The 23,470-nt window shown below is 41.6% G+C and overlaps 1 protein-coding gene across 1 annotated transcript in view; it reads left to right on the forward strand.

The window, feature by feature from the left end:
• Positions 1-23,470, forward strand: part of ZGRF1 (zinc finger, GRF-type containing 1) — a 48,443-nt gene that overhangs the window by 8,212 nt on the left and 16,761 nt on the right. The window contains exons 6-17 of the mRNA XM_015411876.1: positions 1,573-1,646; positions 2,450-2,548; positions 4,048-4,233; positions 5,996-6,149; positions 6,937-7,592; positions 9,988-10,120; positions 10,253-10,431; positions 12,719-12,906; positions 18,965-19,104; positions 20,248-20,394; positions 21,622-21,736; positions 22,149-22,405. Coding sequence (XP_015267362.1) covers positions 1,573-1,646; positions 2,450-2,548; positions 4,048-4,233; positions 5,996-6,149; positions 6,937-7,592; positions 9,988-10,120; positions 10,253-10,431; positions 12,719-12,906; positions 18,965-19,104; positions 20,248-20,394; positions 21,622-21,736; positions 22,149-22,405 — 2,328 coding nt within the window. The remainder of the gene's footprint in view (positions 1-1,572; positions 1,647-2,449; positions 2,549-4,047; positions 4,234-5,995; positions 6,150-6,936; positions 7,593-9,987; positions 10,121-10,252; positions 10,432-12,718; positions 12,907-18,964; positions 19,105-20,247; positions 20,395-21,621; positions 21,737-22,148; positions 22,406-23,470) is intronic.

Genomic DNA, 23,470 nt, shown 5'->3' on the forward strand with positions numbered 1-23,470 from the left:
TCTCCTTTGCCTCCCTATTTATGGTATGGGGTTAATAGTGGAGTTGTAAAAATCACTGGCATAAGGTACATAAATACACACACAGCTAAGGGCTTTATAGGGGTGGGCTGTTATAAAAAGCTACAATTGAAGCATTCAAAAGATCAGTGTCCCTCTTCAGTTTTGTGATGCCTTTTTTTTCAGTCGCACTTCAAGACAACTGAAAAGAAATGTAACAAACAATTTAAAAACATGGGGGGGGATTTAAAATCCAGTCATTATTGTGATTCAGTTTACCTGCATGCCATGAAAAGCTTCAGCTGCTCATGTCCACACTCCATACATGAAACTTCTGTTAAAGCATTGGGACAGTTTTCTCCAGACCTGTTGGCAATTTAGTTTCACCCCATCCACCAAAATGTCTTGCATGTCCTTCTGGTTTTTTCCCTCGCACTTGCTCTGGTGCTATTAATCAGTTGAAAACTTTCATTCAAGAACCTTAAAAAGAAGAATAGATTGGATTTATACCCCGCCCTTCACTCGTCAGAGCGGCTTACAAACTTTTCCTTTCCTTTCCCTTCCCCTCCCCACAACAGACACCCTGTGAGGTGGGTGGGGCTGAGAGAACTTTGACACAAACTGCTCTTTTTCAAGAACAGCTGTGCCAGAGCTTGTGACTGACCCAAGGTCACATCAGCAGGTGCAAGTGGAGGAGTGGGGAATCAAACCCGGTTCTCCCAGATTAGAGTCCGCACACTTAACCACTACACCAAACTGGCACCAATCCCTTGCTCTCAAATTACTGTGTGGCTGTGATTCTGACAGATCTTACAGGTTTTTTTTATTATATGTATTCCTCCTCCTTGCCACACAGATACTCTAATTTCAGATTCCCTCAAGTAAAAAAGCAGTTTACCGTATGGCATCAGGTGGGAGGCTACCATCTGAGGTGTGAACAGGGTAATTACAGACTCTTCTAACTATGGAGCTGTGTTTTTGTAAAAAGTGACCAATGTATACCAGAATGGGAGATTACATGTGAGGGATTTTTCAATAAGAGTCGATTTTATCAGTTATAGTCTTGGGGGTCTTTACAGTAGAAGAAGAAGATACTGGATTTATACCCCACCCTTCACTTGGAGTCTCAGAGTGGCTTACAATCTCCTTTTCCCCTCCCCTCAACAGACACCCTGTGAGGTAGGTGAGGCTGAGAGAGCGCTTTCATGAACTGCTCTTGAGAGAATAGCTCAGAGAACGTGTGACCGACCCAAGGTCACACCAGCAGCTGCATGTGGAGGAGTGGGGAATCAAACCTGGTTCTCCCAGATAAGAGTCTCTTAACCTCTTCACCAAACCAAATCTACCCTGTGTCATTTTATTCTTTTTTGGAATCAAAGATCTGGAGCTGAACATTTTCCAGTGCTTAAGTTTTGTCATAGAAATTTACCTTTCTAAAGATTTGTTGTTTCATAAAAATTAATAGTAATGAATGGATTGGTAGGTATGACTCATTGTATAATGCAATTAATCCTTTAAATATTTTTCTTTATTTCATTGTGACTTAGGTTTTCTGTGCTTTCCTCTGTTTTGTAGCTAGGCAACATTTTGCTGAAGTGTCTTATTCTGAAAATGTGACGATGTCTTCATGTTCTGATGCATCTAAAACGGTAACTTTAGGAAATACTTTTCTATTGATTATTAAGAAAAGTAATAATATTTTAGAGCTAAGAATAATGCTGTACAAGCCAAAGGCCCCTTTTTTTTGGTGCATATACACATGTGTTGCATTTCTGATACCACCCTCATCTGCAGCCCCCTAAATTTGGGTCTTGTGGGTCAGTGGACCTACCAGAGCAACTTTATGGAACAAGTAAAGCATGTAAGACTCAGTAAAGCTTTTACTCTGTAATACTGAAATTCATTGTCTGAGACTGGACCTTCTCTTGGAATTATGTGGGCCACAGCAGGTGGCCATGACCTTTGGGCTGCCAACTGCTTGTATGGCATCCTGACAGCAAGAGGGCTCCTATACGTCACTGAGCGGCCCCTTTATGGTTCCAGATGTTTTTCATCTGCAATACATAATGTCATACATAATGTTGAAGGGATTTTTAGTGGTCTAATCTTATTCAAGGATGAAGAAAAAATGGGCTGCACCCAGCAATGTGCCAACAGAACAAAAAGGGGAGGGAAATGGCAGGTGGTAGCTGTCCAATTTATTATTGCACTAAGTCCCTACATGTTTCACTTTACAGGCTTCATCAAGGGGAATCAGAACATTCACTGAGTGCTGGAACTGTCCACAGCAATTAAATTCTTTGTACAATAATAAATCGGACAACCATCACCTGGCATTTTTTCCCTTTTTATTCTGCTGATCTTATTCAGTCACTATAGTCGAAAGTAAATGTGTGCTAAGTACAGAATATCCCATCTTTCTCTTGACCTCTTTATGATCATTTATTTCTAGCATTGTTCTTTAAGCAATCATGTAGAGAAACCTGCAGCAGCTGTAGCCAAGATGCTACATGGCCGAAGTCCAACTGGAGTGGCTGAAAGTCAATCAAAGGTATAGAGAGCTGATTTAATAAATGAAATGACTGGGATACAGCTGTAACTAGTTCCTTGTGTCCAAGGGGTCTTTGGGTGTATGCTTCTCAAACAGCAATGTCCTATTGACCATGAGAGGCTGTTTTTTAAAACAGAGTATTTCAAAAGTGGTGTGTGATGTGGCATGCTGATCTGCTTTGTAAAAGGGATGGTGGTCGAATCAAAACTCCCTCCAAGCAACTGCAAAGGCCTTGAGCATGAGTAAGAGATCTCTTGATCTGTTAGGGGATGGTAATAATTGCCTGTCTGGTTTTTCACTTGGGATGTAATTTTAAAAGAAAGATAAGTATTCATAGATAAATGATTGCAATCAATAGGATCCAGCAGAAGACTTTTGCTTGCCAGACCTTTGTGTGTTTAGGGAGCACCCATTCAGAGACAACTGCCTCTATGGTAGAAGGATACATGGCTTGCAATGTCCCAGCATTTGTAATTGTCCCCAGTTCCCCCATGGCAACCATTTTGTGATCAGTCCCATCTACCTTACCAGCCATTTTATGCTGGTGCCCACTCATAATTGCCCATAGGCTCAACAAGGTTAGGTCCCTCTGCTCTAGTCTAAAATAGTCTCAGGTGTGTAAGAGGTAGCAGGAACGTCAGTAGATCACACAATGCTGGCTTCTATGAAATATGATTAACAAATAGCGTATCAGCTTCAGGAACATGCACTCCTTTGCCACAAGCCCTCTGTAGCTGAAGCTGTTAAATCAGCAGTAGCATCAACTACATTTAAGGTTAACCAGAATTTCTGCAGCCAAAGTGCGATTTGAATCCTGTGTTAAGCAAACTCTTTTTAAACTTAACCAGAATTTGTTCCAGGAAGGCAAGGCTTGGATGGAAGGAATATACATTCTTGAGGCTTTCTCCAGATTTTTTGACTGCAATTGAAAGGGAGCTTGTGTAGCATGTCAGCCCCTGCCACACAGCAGAAAAAAACATCACCAAAAGAGACACGCTGTGGCGGGATCACACAGATCCCGAGCCGCCGCACCGTTGCTCCCCGGCACGATCAGATGCCGGGGAGGAAGCCACCGATGGGGGGCCGAGGCAGCCGGCTGCGCATGTGTGCGCATGCGCAGTTTGGCCAGGAGCCTCGGATGCACCGGCAGAAGGATGCGCCAGCGATCCGACGGCCGCGCTTGCCGCAGCCTTTCTGGTAAGTCCACCTCTGTAGGTGGTTTGTTTTCATTGCGGGTTTTCGGCCTGAAGGGCCAGATCGGGGACGGGTGCGCACTGCTTCCCAGATGTTGCGGTGGGATCGCGCCCCTTTGCTGCGCCCCCGATCCGTCCCTCTTCCGGCCCTAAACCTCCCGTGTGACCGGGGCCGTCAGTGAGCTTAGTGGCTTCTAGTTTCCTTGTTTTTTAGTTAAGAGGGCAAACACATTCTTTCATTTCTTTTTTCTCAGTAATCCATTTCTTTATTCTTTTATAATATTTGTTTAATTAAATGTTATATAGCCAGTAGCATTTCAAGGGTACCAGCTGAAAGGATCAGCAGCTAGTGAAGTCATGACGAGAGAAACCTGTTCACATCTTAGGTGGGATCCATACGCTGATTTGGCAGAATCTGAAAGCATGGCAAGGGACGATTGCTTTTTCTCAGATCAGGAACTGAGCAGCCCTGTGCTCCCTGGTTTCTTTAAGGTAAAGTGAGGTTTATTTTAGACAGGTTTTAAAAATCTGTGAATGTGTTATGAAAATGAATAAATCAAGCCATAGAATACACGGAATGCAAACTTATTGGAGATACTGTAAGTCAGACTAAAACATCGCATATGCCTTAATAGAGCCATGTCAAAACTTAAGGAAAGATTTCCTATATTTGTTTTGACCAGTTTCCTAAAACATCAGGCATGAATTTGTTTATGAACACAATTCCCTTGCAGCCCCTATTCATTGAACTCTGTCTCTTAAAACATATCTGCTGCCACCTCTTTTTCTTCCTTCATATTCTTCCTCAAACCTCACCTTCCATGTAGCTTTTGGCTTAACCTTTAGTCTTTGCTCCCAACTGGAACCAAGCTAAGGTGTGTGTAACTGCCCATTAACATTTTATTTTTCTACATTGGCTCCCCCTTACTTTCTCCTTCTGTTGTGTTCCCCATTACCAGTTTCAAACCACAGTTTTCTCAAGGTTAAAAAACTGTTTAATTTTTGCTTACAGAAGTTTCTAAGGTGCACACTGATAGCACCTTATAAATAATAATATAAATCTAAATTTATTGTTATACTTACAGTGCAATCCTAAGCACAGTCACACCCTTCTTGGTCCATTGAAATTTGTTTAGGATTGCAGTATTAGTTTAGCAAATGTTCAAGTAAAAAACCCAATGATAGCTCATGCCTAACATGTGCTACTCTGTACTTTAGTGTATTAACCACTATACCAGTGTGATATCACAAACTGAGGCATTAGAACAGGTGCAATTAGCTAGATGATTTCTAAAAATCAGAGAAAATCTAATTACAACAGGTACATTCAGTGAGTAGCCGTGTTGGTCTGTTGCAGCATAACAAAGTTGGAGTCCAGTGGCACCTTTAAGACCAACAAAGTTTTATTCAAGGTATCTGAAGACGTGTGTGCACATGAAAGCTTATACCCAGAATAAAACTTTGTTGGTCTTAAAGGTGCCACTGGACTCCAACTTTGTTCTACGACAGGTACAATTAGCTAAATGATGGGGAAAAAATCAGAGAAAATCTAAAAATGTGCATTTGGCCTCCATTTATAAGCATTGTGTTTTTATCTATTACTTTTTCCTCCATTTTTTTCCAAAGAGCTCAGCCAGCATACATAGTTCTTCTGTCCTCCATATTATTCTCAGAACCTATTATATTATCCTATGAGATAGGTGAATCTAAAAGAGAGTGTTACTCAGTGAGCTTCCTAATTAAATGGGGATTTGAACCTAGGTTACCTTACCCCTAGTACCACACTGGTTCTCCTGCACTTTTTCATTTGTTAGAAATGTAAGCTACAATATGGGACTAAATCAGCCCTTGCATGTTTGGCAGGCATGGCACTTCTGCTCATGCAGGGAAGGGGAGCCTAAACATGAATCCCCTACTTATACCGGTATCTGTGCTGCATTCTTGATTGTTCCCAGTGGTAGTATTTTGGGAGGCTTAGAGCACCGCAACAAGAAAAGAGCGGCTGGAAAGATCCATTCTAAGGACAGGTCCCACTCATGGCTCTTTCAATCCAACCTTCTGTTTTTAAGGAAACTAAGGACAGTTTTTTTTTCCAGAGGCAGATTGATAAATTATTCCTTCTAACTGAAAAACATCACGTTTGCCTCTATCTTTACTTACGTTGTCATACAATATGGGCAGGGGGCAGTTATACAGAAGTATAAATATTTTTGCCTCCTTTACTGTTGTAACTTTACAAATCGTTTGTGTACAGATGTTACCAACACAAGAGAGTCCTTCCTGCCCCTCTGAATGCCATTTTTTCTCAAGTCCAAGCAGTATAGACCCAACTGCAGACATGAAAGAACAGGAATTCCTGCTATCCAGAATTTTTCCACTGCCCACGAACAACACAAAAAGCTTTTCCAGTAAGGTTTTATTTGTAATTTCTGTAAATAATATTTTGGGTCTGAAAAAATAGCATAAGTAAATTATTTCATAGTGTGGCCCACTCAAAAGTCAGGTTACAAGTCTTGGATGCAAAAGTCTCAAACGTTTTATGGTCCTACAGTAAACATGTATCTTCTGAGCATTCTGAACCCAATCTTGCTATGAATTCAGTGTTTTTCTTGGTATTTAATATTACACTTGGTACTGAACATTTAACCCTTTATACGGCTTGTCAGGGAACATCAGAAATAGGACGACTAAACCACTCATTAAACTGAAGATTAGTGGTCTGAACATGATTTTGACCCTAAAAAGCAGCTGTGGGGAAGGGGTATTCAGATTGAGGTCATGGGGCTGGGTAAGGGGGTGCAGTGATCTCTTTCCCCATGTGCCATTTTCCCAATAAAACTGCACCCTCCTCTCCAGAATTCATTTAGCCCCAATAGAGAAAGAAGAAAAGGAAAGACATGAACTTCATCATAAGGCATTGTACACAGCCAGTACTGCAAGGGCATGCAGTGGTCCCATTCGCATGTGCATCCAGATTGAGGTAGCTTTTTCAGCTAATTTGTTATGCTTACATTGTACTACTTTTCTTTGAGGGAAATATGTTCTAGAAGGAAATGAAAGTACAACTGAAACCACGTGAAAGTTAAGGTCTGAAGAAAAAGTGCCAAATATGTATATTATCGGTGTTACTCATAGAGTTTTGCATTGATATATGCAAGGACTTGCGCTGCAACTTTCTAAAACTCTGCTTTATAGGAATGAAGGAATCTATCTGCTCAGTGGATGACAGTGTGCATACAGGCTTACCTACTCATAGAAAACAAACTCCAGTTGTAACTTTACCAGTTGATGAAGTGCTTCCTGACTCAGAAGTTTATTCCAGTCTAATGGCTTGTGAGCAAATGTCGCCTTTTGGTTTCCCAGTAGTCAACATGTACAACAAGTCAAAAATGTTAGGCCCTGAGGACAGGATGTGTGAATCAGTTGTGGATGAAAAACGTTTAGGAGAAAGACAAGAGGTGCTTATACAGTCTGCATTCCCTAATGTGTCTGAACAAAAGAGACAAAGCAAGTGGCAGAAATACCAAAATACCACTCATTGTGACTTGGGAACTCCAAACAGTAGTGAAGTGGTCATGACTGATGACTTCGAAGCTGAGAATGTCTTGGGAATGCCACTTGATGATACAGGAGAGGGTCAGAATGATGCTGTCAATAAAAGCCCTCCAGACTTTGCGCATCTGCAGATGATAAAAAGCATGCTTTGTAAACAACACAGAAACTTTAGCAGCCAAGATTCTGTTTCAGAAAAAAAGCAACGTTCTGTGCACTTAAGTCCAATTTTTTCCACTGAGGAAGCACCAAAGGTGTTAGGTCAGCTGAACCACAATAACAGAAGTAGACATGCCAAGGTAAGTAACTGTTCCAAAAAGTACTGGGAAACAGATCTTGGCAAAGCAAGAAAAACAGTTGGGAATATTTAGTACTCCTCATCTAATTGTTAGATTAGTGATATATTTATAGCAATAATATATTATTGTTCTTACAATGCTGACGTATTCTTAACAATTGTGTTGAGGTGTTCATGGCAGGCTGTTCCAAAATTTTCTAACTGGATTTGTGGTTTCATTCAAAATGTCATAAAGGAAGTCAACCACAATTTTGTGTTTTATTGTCTGCAGAAATGTTATTCTATCATGGAACAGTTTCCCAATTCCGGCTTGGATCCCACCAACCATCATCAGCAGAAACAAGTGGGACCCAGGTAGACAAAAGGCCACATGGTTTAGGGGACTGTATTGAGAAGAGAGAAAACAGTGAAATCACTCTTTTCTACAATAGCAGATTTACTGTTGAAACAGGGAGTGATTACCCACCTTCTCTGCATCTCCCTTTCCCCATGTGTGGCTCTTTTGTCCATTCAGGTGCCACCACTCTTAAGAATAGCCTTCCTCAGGGTTGAAGACGATTGCTGAAGAAAATGGGGGAAATCTGCATCCACCAGCATCTTCTGCTAATGGGTTGGATCTGAGTCCGTGTTTTTCATCTGCATAATAAAGCATTCTCTGTAGTCAAAGGCTTTCACAGCCGGAGTTCATTAGTTGCTGTAGATTTTCCGGGATGTGTGGCCGTGGTCTTGGCATTGTATAACCTGGTTCTACAATGCCAAGTTCTACAATGCCAAGACCACGGCCACACATCCCAGAAAATCTACAGCAACTAATTCTCTGTAGGTTTCCCAGGCCCATGCTGGAGGTGGGTGCTCTCCACTGCCACTCAGCTGGCTGGCAGAGGAAAAAAATGGTGCCGGAACAGTGGGGACATCAGCAGCATCCTACACAGGAACTGATGTCAGCACATCACCCAATAAATCCCCTCAATACTCGTAGTAACTTCTTTGGACAAATTATGTAATTATTGAAATGAATAAATTTTGGGTAAGAGTCTGGGCTTTTCAAATCCGCTAACAGTGCAATCATAAACAGAATTATACCCTTCTTTGTTGATTTGGATGGACTAATGTGGATCTAACTCTGCTTAGGACTGCACTGTAAATGCTGCAGTATTAAACTCTGGGGTATTAATAATGAACTCAATATGGTGTAAATTAGCACAGTGAGTGGTTAGAATGTCAGACTAGGATCTGGAAGATCCAGTTTCAAATCCCCACTCTGCCATGGAAGATCACTGGATGATCTTGGGCCAGTCACCCACTCTCAGCCTACGGTACTTTACCCTCACGTTGTTGTGAAGATGAAAGGAAGGAGAGGAGAATAATATAAGCTGCTTTAGAGCCCCATTGTGGGGGGAAATTGCATACAAATGAAGTATAATATAAATAAATTACAGCAATAGGTAACCAGAATCCTAAGGAAATGTTATGGATGTTGGCATATATGCACCCCAGGAAAATGGACTCCTTACGTGCCAATAATTACCAAATTAGGCTTTTTCCCCCTCTGTCAAGTCACAGCTGATTTATGACTACCCCTAGGGTTTTCAGGGCAAGAGGTAGTTTGTCATTCCCTGCCTCTGTGTCCCAACCGTGGTCTTCCTTGGAGCTCTCCCATCCAGACACTAACCAGGGCCAACCCTGTTTAGCTTCCAAGGTTTGACAAGATTGGGCTAGTTTGGGCTATCCAGGTTAGGGCTTGGAAAATATTAATTAGATTTTTATGCAGCTTGCAGTGAAAACTTGTCTTCCAAGTAACAGGAGTGAAAATCTTGATACAAGTTGCAATTAAAGCACCATACAAAATATTCCTGTTTGAGGGGGTGATATTCTCATGTGAACCAGAGAGGTGCCTGGTGGAGGGAAGGCCAGGCTACTGTTTGTCTTCTCTGTCCCTATCAATGGCAGTTGAAATCTTAATGAATATCGTATGTTTTTTGAAAAGATTCCTGCAAATTTGATATTAAATGTTTTAAAAAAATTTTGTACAGATTTGGAATGTATTTCAGTTTATGAAATTATTAAGACTAATCTTCATAAGTAAGCAAGGCCCACTTGCAAAAGCAGGGAACTGGCGGGGGCAGGACAAGAGAGAGATATCATATAGATAATGCACATCAATGTATAGGTATCAGCATCAGATTAATTCAGGTCAACAGGAGAATTCTGTATTTTATAAGCAGTTGTTTTAGTGCAGACATCTATTTCCATGAATGCCATGAATCAAGTTCTAGATCCACAGGGAGGATCGATGCTGCTGCTTGAGTCAGTGCTCCAGTAAAGCATACCTGAATTATGCATGCCTGCAGGCAAAGAAAACAGGATTTTGCACCTTTTGCTTTTTTCCCCCCCAGAATGTCTCTGAGCTGTTTTTCCCCAGTGCAGACATAGTGAATTGCACTGATCTTCCTAAGAGGCAAATGTGTATCCCAGCTGAGTTTCAATCTTCTGCACTGTATAAGCAAGTTTTCACTGCTGCTTTGATAGGTAAGGCTTAATAATGTATCTCACAATTGTTCTAATAAATTCACTGTTGGTTATTTTTGTGTTTAAAATTGGTTTTTTGAAAACTACTTATCTGTTTGCAATTTACTCTTTATTTCTCATTTTTGTGTAAAGAACATTTGAACATATTGCTTTTTGAGCTGTCACAAAGGCTACATAAAGCTCTTGGGAAAGTGGATATATCTTTCTGTACTTCAGCAAAAGGAGGGCAGGTGCAAGAAAATTCTGCACCACTCTGTAACCACAAGATTGCAGCCAAACTTGTTATGGTTAAAAAAGAAGGTCGAAACAAGGTACTTTTTTCTTCTTCCCATTTAGTTAAACTTCTAGGGTTTTTGTACATCAGATTAATGGCTGTTTTAATAAATACAAGATAAAGAATTGATGTAGATTATTTGCTACGTACTGGTTTTTGTTTTGTGGGTAGCCTACCTGTCCAATAGGGGCTGCGGTGGTTAAGATGCTGAACTGCAGGCTGTGGAAGGTCGGTAGTTCAGGAGTTTAAGACCCGAGTGCCGCATGACGGAGTGAGCTCCTGTCTCTGGTCCCAGCTCCTGCCAACCTAGCAGTTCAAAAGCAAGAAATTGCAAGTAGATAAATAGGTACCACTTTGGTGGGAAGGTAACAGCGTTCCGTGCGCCTCGGTGTCTAGTCATGCCGGCCACATGACCAAGGGAACATCTTTGGCTCTTCGGCTTGGAAACGGAGATGAGCACCGCATCCCTAGAGTCAGATTCAGCTGGCTTTCAAGCAAGGGAAACCTTTATCTTTACCTGTCAAATATTCCAGTCTGCAAAAATATTGAATTTAATTAGTACTCTGATGGGTTTTCTATTCTATCATAATAGCCAGAGTTTCTAATACCCTATTACTTCTTTAATTACTTGGAACATTTTTAAGTAAGTTGGGTTAAATCAGGAAAACAATGCAAAATTGGTGGCATGTGCTGTAGCAGTCTCTATTCTGGACTAATCTGACTAAATGAAAATGGGTAAAGTTCATAGTGTGGTTAATTGTGAGGAAGGGCTCTCCCTGTAGGAAAGACACTAGGAAAGACTCACAAAGGGCAGGATCTCATTTTCCCTCTTCCTCTGTCTTTTCAGCTTTGGCTCCCTCTGCATCCTTCTTCCCTCTTCTGTCCCAACCAACTACCTACCACCATCTCCTGTTCCTCCCCCTGGCAGCCTCTGCCCCTCCCTCAGCCACCTTTCCCTGCTGCCCTCCTTTCGGCTTTCATTCTTTGTTTCTCCCTCCAAATTTTACCTTTCTTAGTCTGCCTCTCTCCCCCTCCCCCAAGCTGACACTAACCGAGTCTTGGATTTCTCAGCAATGTTATTTTATTTATTTATTTATAATTTCAATTTATATATTGCCCTTCTCTGAATTCAGAGATCAGGGTGGTTAGCAACATAGTACTATACAATTTAAAATCCAGGAGATAAAAACAGCTAAAAACAACATCAGATGGCGTAAAAAACAAATTTACAGATTGCATCACTGTCTTGCAATGAGCGAGACAAAGCAGAGGGGAGGAGGGGAAGGAAGTGCCTGACAGGATGGTACATGCTGCTGTCCTCAACCAAAAGCCTGACGGAACATCTCTGCCTTGCATGTCCGGCGGAACTGCACAAGTTTCCACAGGGTGCAGATGTTATTTGGCAGAGAGTTCCATCAGGTAGGAGCCAAGGCTGAAAAAGTCTTGGCTCTGGTCGAGGATAGCCTGACATCTTTGGGGCTAGGGACCACCAGTAAGTTGTTCTTAGCAGAGCATAAAGCCCTTTGGGGGACATGCCAGAGGAGGTGATATCGGAGATATATGGGTCCCTGACCACTCAAGGCCGTAAACGTCAGTACCAGAACCCTGAACCTGAGCCGGTACTCCACTGGGAGCCAGTGCAGCTGATGCAGCACAGGTTGAATGTGTGCTGTCCGTGGTGCTCCGTCAGAAACCATGCCGCCGCATTCTGGACCAGTTGGAGTTTCCTGATCAGTCTCAAGGGTAGGCCTTGCAACCCTCAAAATGTCTGCTGAGATTTCACAACACAGTCTCACAAAATCTGTGACACATTTTTCTTAAAGAAGCAGTTTAAGCGGTCAAAGTTTTCCTGTATTTTTTATTTCATAATTTTCTGTAAATCTGGGTCTTTCCCATACTTGTAGAACAATCCCCATTCCCTTGTCCATCCCTGGCCTCAGTTTGTGTATTTATTGATCCACACTGTGTGGCCCAGTTCAGAATTAGATATGAAGTTGATTGCCTTACTGATAAGCCTTTTGGATTGCAGTGGTTGGAGTGGCTTCTTCATTCTAGCCAGGCTGTCTCATTCTGATGCGTTTCACATGCTTACACGTACAGGTCAGAGAAAATTCTGCACCTTTCCTGGCAGATCAGTTCTACATTCCTAAGAATAATATTCTTGTGCTTGAAGAGCCAATCCATTCCACATCAACAGGAGATTCATGGTATTTTTCAAAGTGAAGACTGACATTTTAACTAGTTATATTGATATGGGCAAACTGTTCTGTATATTTTAGCTGAGTGTTTTAAAATATACTTGAATGGTATGTATTCTATCATAGGGTCGCCTTTTCTATGCCTGTGATGCTCCAAAGGCTGAGCGCTGTGATTTTTTCAAGTGGCTTGACGATGTAAATCCGGGACAGTTCAAAAGTACACCTAGTGTTGCGTTTCATGATCTGAAGAGTATCGGAACCTATTTGAGGAGTCAGAACATTTTTCTCCATGAAGAATGCCAACTTTTGGTGAGGTGTGTTGGAATGTTAAGTAAACTGTTACTAATACTGCATGTATGAATGGAAATGGGGCTAACAGCTAAACAAACTTGTTGATGTTACAATACCTGAACACTGTGTTTAGAGAAATGTTTTGAGGGCGGTTCTACGAGGTAATTACAAAGGCCTGTGTGCAATCACAGATTTCATTTTTTTTCTGTCATATTACCAACAATGTCATGTTGCCAATTCTCTTCTTTTGTAAGACTGCCTTTGTGCTCCATTCTGTTTCTGGGGGTCCACTGAATCAACTAGGATTTGAGGGGGAGTGAAAGGCTACAATGACAGGCTGAGATCAGCAAATTCTCTTCCATGAGATAATCAGCACTTGCATATCATCGTATAATTCCTGCAGGTGGTAACGTGCACTTCCTCTTTTGGAGGAGTCTTCCCTATGCAGAACACTCCTCCCATGCCCAGAAGGGTGCTTTCGGGTCCATGTTCTCAGACAGGCAATATTAGGCTCCACAAATCACAAAATCATAGAATCATAGAGTTGGAAGGGATCTCCATTGTCATCTAGTCCAACCCCCTGCACAATGCAGGAAAGTCACAAATACCTCCCCCCTCCACACCCCTAGTGACTGCTGTTCCATGCCCAGAAGATGACAAAAAACCTTCCAGGATCTCCAGCGAAACTGTCCTGGAGAAAAATTGCTTCCTGACCCCAAAGTGGTGATCGGCATTACCCTGGGCATGTAAGATATATCAAGATTGTTTTAATTTTAGATTGTTAATTTTAATTATTTTATAATACTACTTGTATTTGTTTTCTTTATTCTGCTCTTCGTTCATCTCTATTGGTTTCAGTGACAAAATGCATTTTAAGCTGTAACTTTGTTTCCTTGTTCAAGTGGAATGAAATGTACTGTAACCAGGGTATTCTGCCTCCAAATTTTAGACAGATAAGAGGGTCCCCATTGTACGTGCAGTTAAATTTTTCACTTGGACAGTGAACACAGGCAGAAATTTGGTAACCAAAGAAAGCTGTTGGACACAAATAGGGGATAGTCTCTATGAGCTCATCCATTCATTTTTGAAGTTGCTACTTCACAGCTCAGTGAAGCGAGGTGCAGACAGGAGTGCGGGTCTATTTTTAAATAAATAGAATGGAAGTGAGCCATGGTGTGTGTGTGTGTGTGTGTGTGTTACTCCTCTAAGCACCAGATCAGAACAATGTGAAGTATGGGCAGGGGGACAGTGCATTTTCTTTCACCCATGTATTTGCTCCAAAAAGGCATGGCTTTCTATACATAAGAATGTGAGGTGCTGTCTCTTTTCCCATCTGGTGCTGATAGCTGGGGATGGGTTTCATTTGAAATGGAAAATGGCATGAGGGAGAAGGAAGGTGTAACTTCCACAATCCAGTCCCTTTCTACAGCCGTTTTAAAGAATCATTAAAGAAGCCTAAATCTATCACATCACTGATCTTTTGGTCTGTCTGTCTGTCTCTCTCTTTGTGTTACTGTGTTACATGAAGACAGCACAGCTATTGATGCTGATTGCCAGCATGATGAAATGAACAAGCTGCTTAGAAATGTGTTGTCTCCCGTGTCTCGGCTCAACCCTTGCCCCTCGTGACTGATAGTATCAAGCCAGGTCAGGCTAGTTCACTGGGTCCAAGATATAACAGTGTCCCTCTTTGGGAGGACATAGTTCCAATCACTTTGAAAGAGAAGGTCATGAGAGCCCTTCTGTCAAAGGAGTCCCCAGAAATGAATAATAAATAATGAATAAGTAACTACTGCCTTGTGGCCAATATTGCATTCTTGGTTAAGGTACTCGAGTTGGAAGTGACTACGCAGCGTCAGGTAGTCTTGGAGGAGACAGATTATGTAGACCCGTTTCAATGTAGCCTTTGCTTGGGACAGCAACAGCTTTGGTCACCCTGACTGATGATCCTTGCCAGGGGAATGACGGGGCAGAGCATCCCCGTTGATTCTCCTGAATTTCTCAGTGGCTTTTGATATCATCAACCATAGTACCCTGTTGGAGAGGCTGACTGGGCTGGGAGTGGGGGACACTGTGCTTTGGTAGTTCTGCTCTTACTTGACTAACCAATTCCGGAAGGTAGTGCTGGGGGACTGCCACTCACCACCATGGCATTTATGCTATGGGCTTCTTCAGGGATCCATCTTGCCCCCATACTGTTAAACATCTTTGTGAAACTACTGTGACAGTTCAGCTGGGGATCTAGAATGAGATGTCAGCAGTATGTGGATGACACCCAACTAATTCTGTTTAAGAGCTGAGTCAAGTGCATCTGTGGATGTCTTGAGCAGATGCCTGGAGAAGTTAATGGGATGGATGAGTGCCAGTAAATTGAAGCTCGGTGCAGGCAAGACTGAGATGATGTTGGTCAGTGAGAATCTGCTCAAGGACTGAGGAGTCAGCCCGTCTTGGAGGTTGTTGCACTCCCTTTGAAGGTGCAAGTTAATAGTTTGAGGGTGCTGCTGGAGCGTGGCTTATTGCTGGAGGCTCAGGTCTCCTCTGCAGTACATAGCACCTCTAGTCAGCTTTGGCTTAAATGCCAGCTATGGCCCTTCCTCAGAAAGCACAATCTGCACAAGATGCTCCATGCTCTGATCACATCCAGGTATGATTTTTGTAATGAACTATACATTGGTCTGCCTTTGGAAACTTCCACTGATCCAAAATGCAGCAGCCAGGCTGCTCCTGAGGGAATGATACAGGTATAGTACCACCCATATGCTAAAAAAATCTGCACTGGCTTTCCATTTAGTTCTCAGCACAATTCTAGGTGCTTGTTTTTTTTTTTTTTTTTAATCCCCCGAAGGGTAGCTTTATTGATTTTTTATTACACCTACGTGACTACAAAAAGGAAAGAAAAGAGAGGTAGAAAAAATGGAAGGGGGGGAAAAAAATAACAAACTAAAATAACAAACCCCAGGATACAAACAGTATAAAGAAAGAAAACCCACACTATAACTAAAAACCCAAGAAAGTAGGGTCATTAACAGTTAGTATGCAGTTAGTTATAAAGATTAATGCTTTCATTAAGTCAAGGAATTTAGGAGATTAGTTAGTCCATTTTGTTGTATATCTAATTTCTTCTCAGTGTGCACATAGACTTCTTCCAGCTCATCCATAAGTCTTTTTAGTTCATAAGTGCTATTTGGCAACTCTTAGCCGCAAGTCATATGCTTCTCTGGCCGTGCCTCCTTCTGCTCCAAGTAGGTCTCTGTCCGTCTCTTCCAGGTCAGCTGCCTGGCCTCCTCCGTCTTGCTGCTCTTCCTCTTTCTGTCCGAAGAATTGCTTCAACCATTCTTCTGCTTTTAACACCGAGTCGATTTTTTCTCTTTTGTCTCTATATTTGAATTGGACCCCTTCTGGAAAAAGCCAGGAGTATTGAATTTGGTTGATCTGAAGTGTTGAGATGAGTTCTTTGTACGCTTTTCTTTTCTGTCGAACCTCAAATGGAACGTCCTTAAGGACCCTGATACTTGCTGATCCCATTTGCAGGGGTTTGTCTGCTGTTGCTTTGAGAATATCATCTCTTGTCTGTCGTCGGAGAAATTTGACCACGATCTCGCCCGGCAGTTTGTTTTGCTTAATATATTTAGAGTAAGAACGATATGTCACTTCTATCTCTGCATGCGCTTCAGCCGTTGCAATGCCGAGCGATAGAGCGATTAGCTCAGCTGCCACATCTTTCAAAATTTCTCCTGTCGTCTCAGCCACCCCTTGGAATCTAAGGGTTTTATTCGCTTTGTCCATTTGTAGGTTCAATAGCTTCCTTTCGTGTAGATCCTGCTTTTGTTCCATCAGACCAACTCTTTTCTTCAGCTTTTTAGCATCATGTGTGGTCTCTTTAAGTTTTTCATCAGTTTGGATCGATTTTTTCACAAGCTCGGTGATCTGCTGTTGCTGTTTTGCCATGCTCTGGTTTGAGGCAGCAATCAATTGGTTAAGGCCATCGAGTCTTTCATGAATGGGCCGAAGCAGCTCTGTTAGTGTGGAGAAAACATCTCCTTCCTCCACTCTCGGACTTTGAGAACCACGCCCCCCTCTTACTCCTCTCCCTCGGACGCCGGCCATTTTCCGCTTTGTTTATACTAAAGAGTGCTTTTTCACACTTCTTCAGCAAGTGCTGGTTTATCCGCAAAAAACAGCTAAGTCTCTGGCACGCTTGAGTGATTAATTGTCTTCTCCCCCTCCCCGTCTCTTTAAATCACAGTTCGGTTTGTTTACGTCTGGGATTCCTCCCGACGCCGCTGAGGGTGGGGGGGGGATCGGAACTCACTTTTAAAGCTTCTTCGCTCGTCTCATTCTCCAGTTCCTTGACAGTCTGATCACAGACTCCTTTTAATCATGCTTCATTCGCTGACCCGCTTGCTTGTCCCGATCGGCATTCAGCTATGCTCGGTAAAAACCGAGCCTCTCAGGGGGTGGACCGAATGGGGCAGGGAGGAGCGCCTCAATTCCCCGGCTTCAAGCCGTGGAAGAGGTCGCCCCTCAAGCGCCCCCGGCTTGGAGCCCCACACTGAGGCTCACCTGGGGGTGCCACTTGAGGTGACACCCCTCCAGCTAGGTGCTTGTTTTTAACATAGGTAAAGGTAAAGATTCCCTTGCTTGAAAGCCGGTCGAATCCGACTCTAGGGTTGCGGTGCTCATCTCCGTTTCAAAGCCGAAGAGCCAGCATTTCCATGGTCATGTGGCCGGCATGACTAATCACCGAGGCGCACGGAACGCTGTTACCTTCCCACTGAAGTGGTACCTATTTATCTACTTGCAATTTCTTGCTTTCGAACTGCTAGGTTGGCAGGAGCTGGAACTAGAGACAGGAGCTCACTCCGTCATGCGGCACACTCGGGTCTCAAACTGCTGAACTACTGACTTTCCACAACCTGCAGTTCAGCATCTTAACCACTTGAGCCACCGCAGCTCCACATGTTTTTAACATATAAGGCCATAAATGGACTGGGGCCTGGACCCTTGACAGACTGCATCCTCCCATACTATCCAACCTGCCAGTTAAGATGCTTTTCACAAGCCCTGGTCTCTGTGCTGCTGGTCTGCAGAAGTGATCAGTTGGCTAACAGAGACAGGGCTTTTTCAGTGGTGACACCTAACCCATAGAATGCCCTTCCCCTTGAAGACATAACCTGGTGTTCACTCTATTTTAGGTACCAGGAGAACATTTCTTTTTATTCAGGCTTTTAACTAAGGGATTGGTTTTTTAATATTGTTTTGTGATCTGCTGTAGTTAAAAAAAGTCTTCTGTGTTTAACAGCTTCTTTTTATGGTCTAGCTTATATTTAGGGGCTTGCATTTTTGCTCTGCTTTTTTCCTAATTGTTTGGTTTTAATGCCTCTTTGGTTTTATTGTATTTGAGTTGTGAGCCACCTCAAGCAGGTCTCTGAAGAGGTGGCATAACATTTTTTCTAGGTGAAGAAATAAATTACCTTCACTCCTGCTTAATCTGTAGCTCCCCCCCCCACACACACACACACCTGTATGCCAGCATGTGCCAGCCAAACATTTGCCTCTGTCTGGCTAGCAGCAGATGCCACGAAGGAAGGGAGGTGTGACATTTGCTTCCATCTCCTATCAGGATTCATTGCTGCCCTGTACATATGTCAGCATGTGCCAGCAAAACATCCCTCTGCCTAGGAGCCACTACTCAAGAAATAACAGAATAGCAAGTAAACAGGCCTTGCTATACCTATATAGACTCAAAGCCCCACCCCTCAAGTTCTTGAACCGGGATGGTCATTGCAAACCATGGAAAGACCTATCAATGCAATCCTCTTTGGTGCAGTCCATGTGTAACTCTGCTGTTTTAGGTCTGACTCCATAGCCTAATATGTAACTAGTTAAATGGTTCTTTATCGGAATTTCTTGATATTAATGAGCAGGCTGGTAATGGTTTTATAATGCCACTAAAATAGAATAAAAGCAGTTGCAAAAGTAAGAGCACATGTACCACATACAAAAAAAGTTATTTATTTAAGTAACTATAAATATCATTAAGTGTTCATGTCCACTGTTTGTTGGTTTATTTTTCCCTAGGAAAGCCTTTGATATTCAAAGGAAACGATTTAGTAAACTGAAGAAATTTAATATTGCAAATGCTGAGTTTGACTGTGATGGTAGGAACAAATTATATCTGAAGCTGAGCAGAAAAGAGCACTCTTCCATGTACAGCAAAGGTTGGTGAACTTGGTTCTCTGTGAAATTATGCAAGAGGAATCTGAAGTAACTCTTATAAAATTGAAGACTTGCTGTTTTGAAGTGTGAATATTGTGTGTGTACATGTTCAGTTGACTTTCACAGTCAAAGGGCGACATATTAAATATTTATGCCTATATGATAAGGACCCTCTTACTTTGCTTTGCCTCAGCGTAGACAGGATTTTGTTATCTGTAGTGCCTTCAGGACTTGGGAATTTGTAGCTTTAACCCACATTTGATGGAACACATCTTCAGTTGCATCCTGTTTTCCAGACGATGCCTCCATATATTTGAAATTCGACCCTTAGCACTCTGCTACAAAAGGAGGAAATTTGAACTTTACCTGTGAAATACTTATCTGAGCTGGTTCTGCCCCAAGGCTTGTCTGCTAGAAATTGCGACAAAGGAACCCAGGCTTTAAAGTTTTCATCAAGTCTGCCCTTTGAGAAGCCAGGCACTCAAGGGTACTGTTTTCAGTTTTCCACCTGAACTGGTGGGGCAAACCACAGGCCATCCAAAATTGGCAGTCTTCAACTTTCTGATTGGTCTAGCAATTTTCAGACATTTACATCACTACAAGCCCACACTGGATATCATAGATTTGTCAGATGAATGAATTAGGTTGACACTATATTAAAATCTTTCTGATGTCATGGATTTTTTTGTCCTTCAATTTTAATTAAATGAAAAATTATTTGAAATCCCTTTTCCAATCAATTTTGTGCAACTTTTCCCCTTGCCCTTTCATTCATCCTATATTTATGGTATAACCTGCATGGCAGAATATTATACAGCCCTTTTTAAAGGAACAATATGTAAGAATTAAATATATTCCAAATCTTGGAGGAAAATCTCTGCAATTTGAATAGCAACCTTGAGAATACACATTTAAGATGAAACCAGATAAAATTTACCCAGCACAACTTGGATAAAGAGGTGCAAAGCATACAGAAATCTTTTTGAATAAGCAAAAGGAAGAGCCATTTGAGTTGGAGGAAGGCTTCTTGGGGGATGGTTGGATCCACCTTAGTTTCTTCAAAACAACTATTCCAGATTTAATTTTTCTCATTGCAGAAGTTAGCAACTTATTCTGCTAAAACTAACCTTTTACTGTCTTGGTAGATGATCTTTGGGTTGTTTCCAAGACCCTAACGTTTGAACCCTTGGACACTTTCATTGCCTGCAGTGTTTTCTTTGGCCCATCCTCTAACAGTGAAATAGAGCTGGAACCTCTCAAAGGCTACAGCCCCTCAAACTGGCATTCAAATAGTAAGTTTCTCATGAGAATTTTTTCTGTGTGAAGTGTTGTGGTAATCAACATTTCAGCATAGCCACTAATTCTTTAATATACTAATCACTGCATTATCAACTTATGAGTGAAAAAGTCAGCAGTGTTGTCATATTATTTAAGCGTTAACAGAAGGGAATGAAAGAACTGAGAGACATGGAAATAAACAAAATATGATGCTTGATATAGCAGATAATTCTGAATGTATCATCAAGATGAACTTTAAAACTGAATGGAAGTTACTAAAGTAACCTACAACTGTCATTACTATTTACTAGTGTCTTCTCGGTGCTATACATTTTTGGCCTTTCCCCCAAAATAATCTTATTTTGGATTATTGAAACATTATTGATTTTTAAAAACACTGAATATTTTGTAACATCTACTACTCTGAATGTATTATTATATCAGTTGTGCACCTTTTTGAAATTCGTAAGCAGAAATAAAATAAAAAATCATAGTGAGGTGTAGTTTTACGTAGGGCCTTGGTTGATGTCAACATGTCTTTAGCCATGTACCAGCATTTTTAATCTGGGTATTATCAGTGCACAGATATAGGAAGAGGATTACTCTTGATGCCCCCTCCCCATATGATGACTTTTCTACAGAGCCAGCATTGGGACATCCAAATGAACACTGTAAGACTCTGTAAAAACCAGGGTCCCAGATTGTGCTTTGAGATGAGGAGGTCACAGCCGGGTTTGGGGTGTGTTAAGGTACAAAAAGTCTCTTTAACATATGGAGGGCAGGGGGCCTGACTTGCCACTGTGATCCCACTCTCCAAATCATATGGTGATAGTAAAATTTAGTACATCTGCTAATATGCAGATATAACATTACATGTTTGTTATTTTGGCCCATTAGACAGTCCTATGGCACCTTAAGGATAAAAGATTTATTGTGGCTGTAAGACGAAACTCCATTAGACCATCAGACTACAACAAGAGTCAATGAGTTGGATCAAAAGTCTTCTGTAGCTTCCTCCTCCAACTGCAGGACTCTCACATAATATTACAGTCCTCCAACTCACAGCAGCAGTATTTCACAAAGTAGTGGAGAATGGGGAGGCAGGAAAGAGATCCAGTTCCAGAGTTAGAGATCCATTTGTAGCCCCTTGGATCTATCTTTTTTTCCCTTTGTGTCCACCTTAGCCTAGACCTTTCTGTAGCTGAGTTCATTTGTTAACTCCTATTCCTTCCCTCTCCCAGTGATTGTTCATGCCTTACTAGTTTGTAATGCTAGCACAGAACTCACAACTTTGAGAAACATAGAAGAAAACTTCAGTTCAGCTGCGTTACCAATAATGCAGCACCTGCTCACAAGGTATGTTGACTTCCTTTCTACATCAGTGCATTTTTAATTTTAAATTGTAACATAGTTCTGTTGAAGCGACTTGGCTCTGGAGCCATATTGTGCTAGATAAACTCACCCACCAGCTGGAATTGGCAAGGGGTCAGGGTAAACTAGAATCTTTCTCTGTAACTTGGCTCCCATTTCTTGAATCGGTATGCCATGCTTCACAGATGCCATCCCTGCTAGCTCATTGCCAAACTACACGGCACAATTTAAATAGTAAATGGCATTGGTAGAGTCAATTAGCCTGAAACATAAAAAGAATATGATATAATCAACCATACATCATCATCTTGATTTTTGTTTTTTAAATGCTTATTACCTGTGTGTTTTTCTTTTCCTTGATTAATTTCAGCTTAATCTTTTATTTGGTGCTTTTTAGGCCCTTCAAAGAGGTATCTGGTAGCAACAAAATCAACAAACGAAAATTTAAACCACCAGTCTTAAACACAAATACAATGACTTGTGGACTTCTAAGTCCTGAAATGACAATAAGTCTGGCAAACAAGATGATTCAGACATTTCGGCTGAATAAGGATCAGGCCATGGCACTTCTTCAAATAGGCAACATGATGGCATCTTATCCAATTGATAAAGAAACTGGGAAACAGCAACCCCTCCCTATAACAATAATACACGGTAAATTATTTCTCTATCAATATGTTTCTTGTCTCATGTTATAGAAACATGACCCTCTGTGGTGCAGAGCTTTTCAAAAATGCTATAGCAAAAAGTATATGAAAACACGTGTGTGTGTGTGAGAGAGAGATTCCATCAAGTCACTTCCACTTATGAGGGTACTATAGCCTCAATTTAGTCATTTTACCTTCTAGGGAGAGTTCAGGTTTGATTTGATCTAGAACCCCCTTATTGGTTTTTTTGGAAGGGCATGGTATCTGCAGTACTCTCCTCCAACACCACATTTCAAATGAATCAACTTTCTTCCTGTCAGCCTCCTTCTTTGTCCAACATTCACATCCATACATAGTAATGAGAAATGCTATAGTCTAAATGATCTTGACCTGGGTTGCCTCTTAACACTTCCTTAAACTTAAGGATCTTCTCTAGTTCCTTCAGGGCTGCCCTACCCAGTGTCCGTCTCCTTCTGATTTCTTGGTTGCAGTCTCCCTTTAGGTTGACAATTGAGCCAAGGATTAGAAAATCTGTAGCCATTTCAGTTTCTTCATCATCAACCTTAAAAGTTCTGTAATTCATCAGTAGTCATGACTTTTGTCTTCCTGATAGTTGGCTGTAATATTGCTTGGCACTTTCTGCTTTAACCTTCATCAGTAGTTTCAGGTCTTCACTATTTTCTGCCAGTGGTGTCATCGGCGTATCTCAAACAGTGTTCCTTCTACCAAATTCACTCCATTTTCATCTAAATCTAATCCAGTTTTCCTTATTATATGTTCTGCATATGAATTGAACAGACAGGGAGATAAAATACATATTTGTCTGAAACCTTTGCGAATTGGAAACCATTCTGTTTCTCCATATTCTGTCCTAACAATAGGTATAAGTTGTGCATCAAAACTGTTAGATGTTTTGGCTCACCCATTTCTTTTAAAACCACGCACAGCTTTTCATGGTCCACACAGTCAAAAGCTTTGCTGTAGTCTATGAAACACAAGCTGATTTTCTTCTGACAGTCCCTCATATTGATCCAGTAACCAGTATAAATTTTCAGTATGATCTCTAGTGCCT

This window comes from Gekko japonicus, unplaced genomic scaffold (genome assembly GCF_001447785.1).
Source record: "Gekko japonicus isolate JY-2015 unplaced genomic scaffold, Gekko_japonicus_V1.1 scaffold402, whole genome shotgun sequence".
Lineage (NCBI taxonomy): Eukaryota > Metazoa > Chordata > Lepidosauria > Squamata > Gekkonidae > Gekko > Gekko japonicus.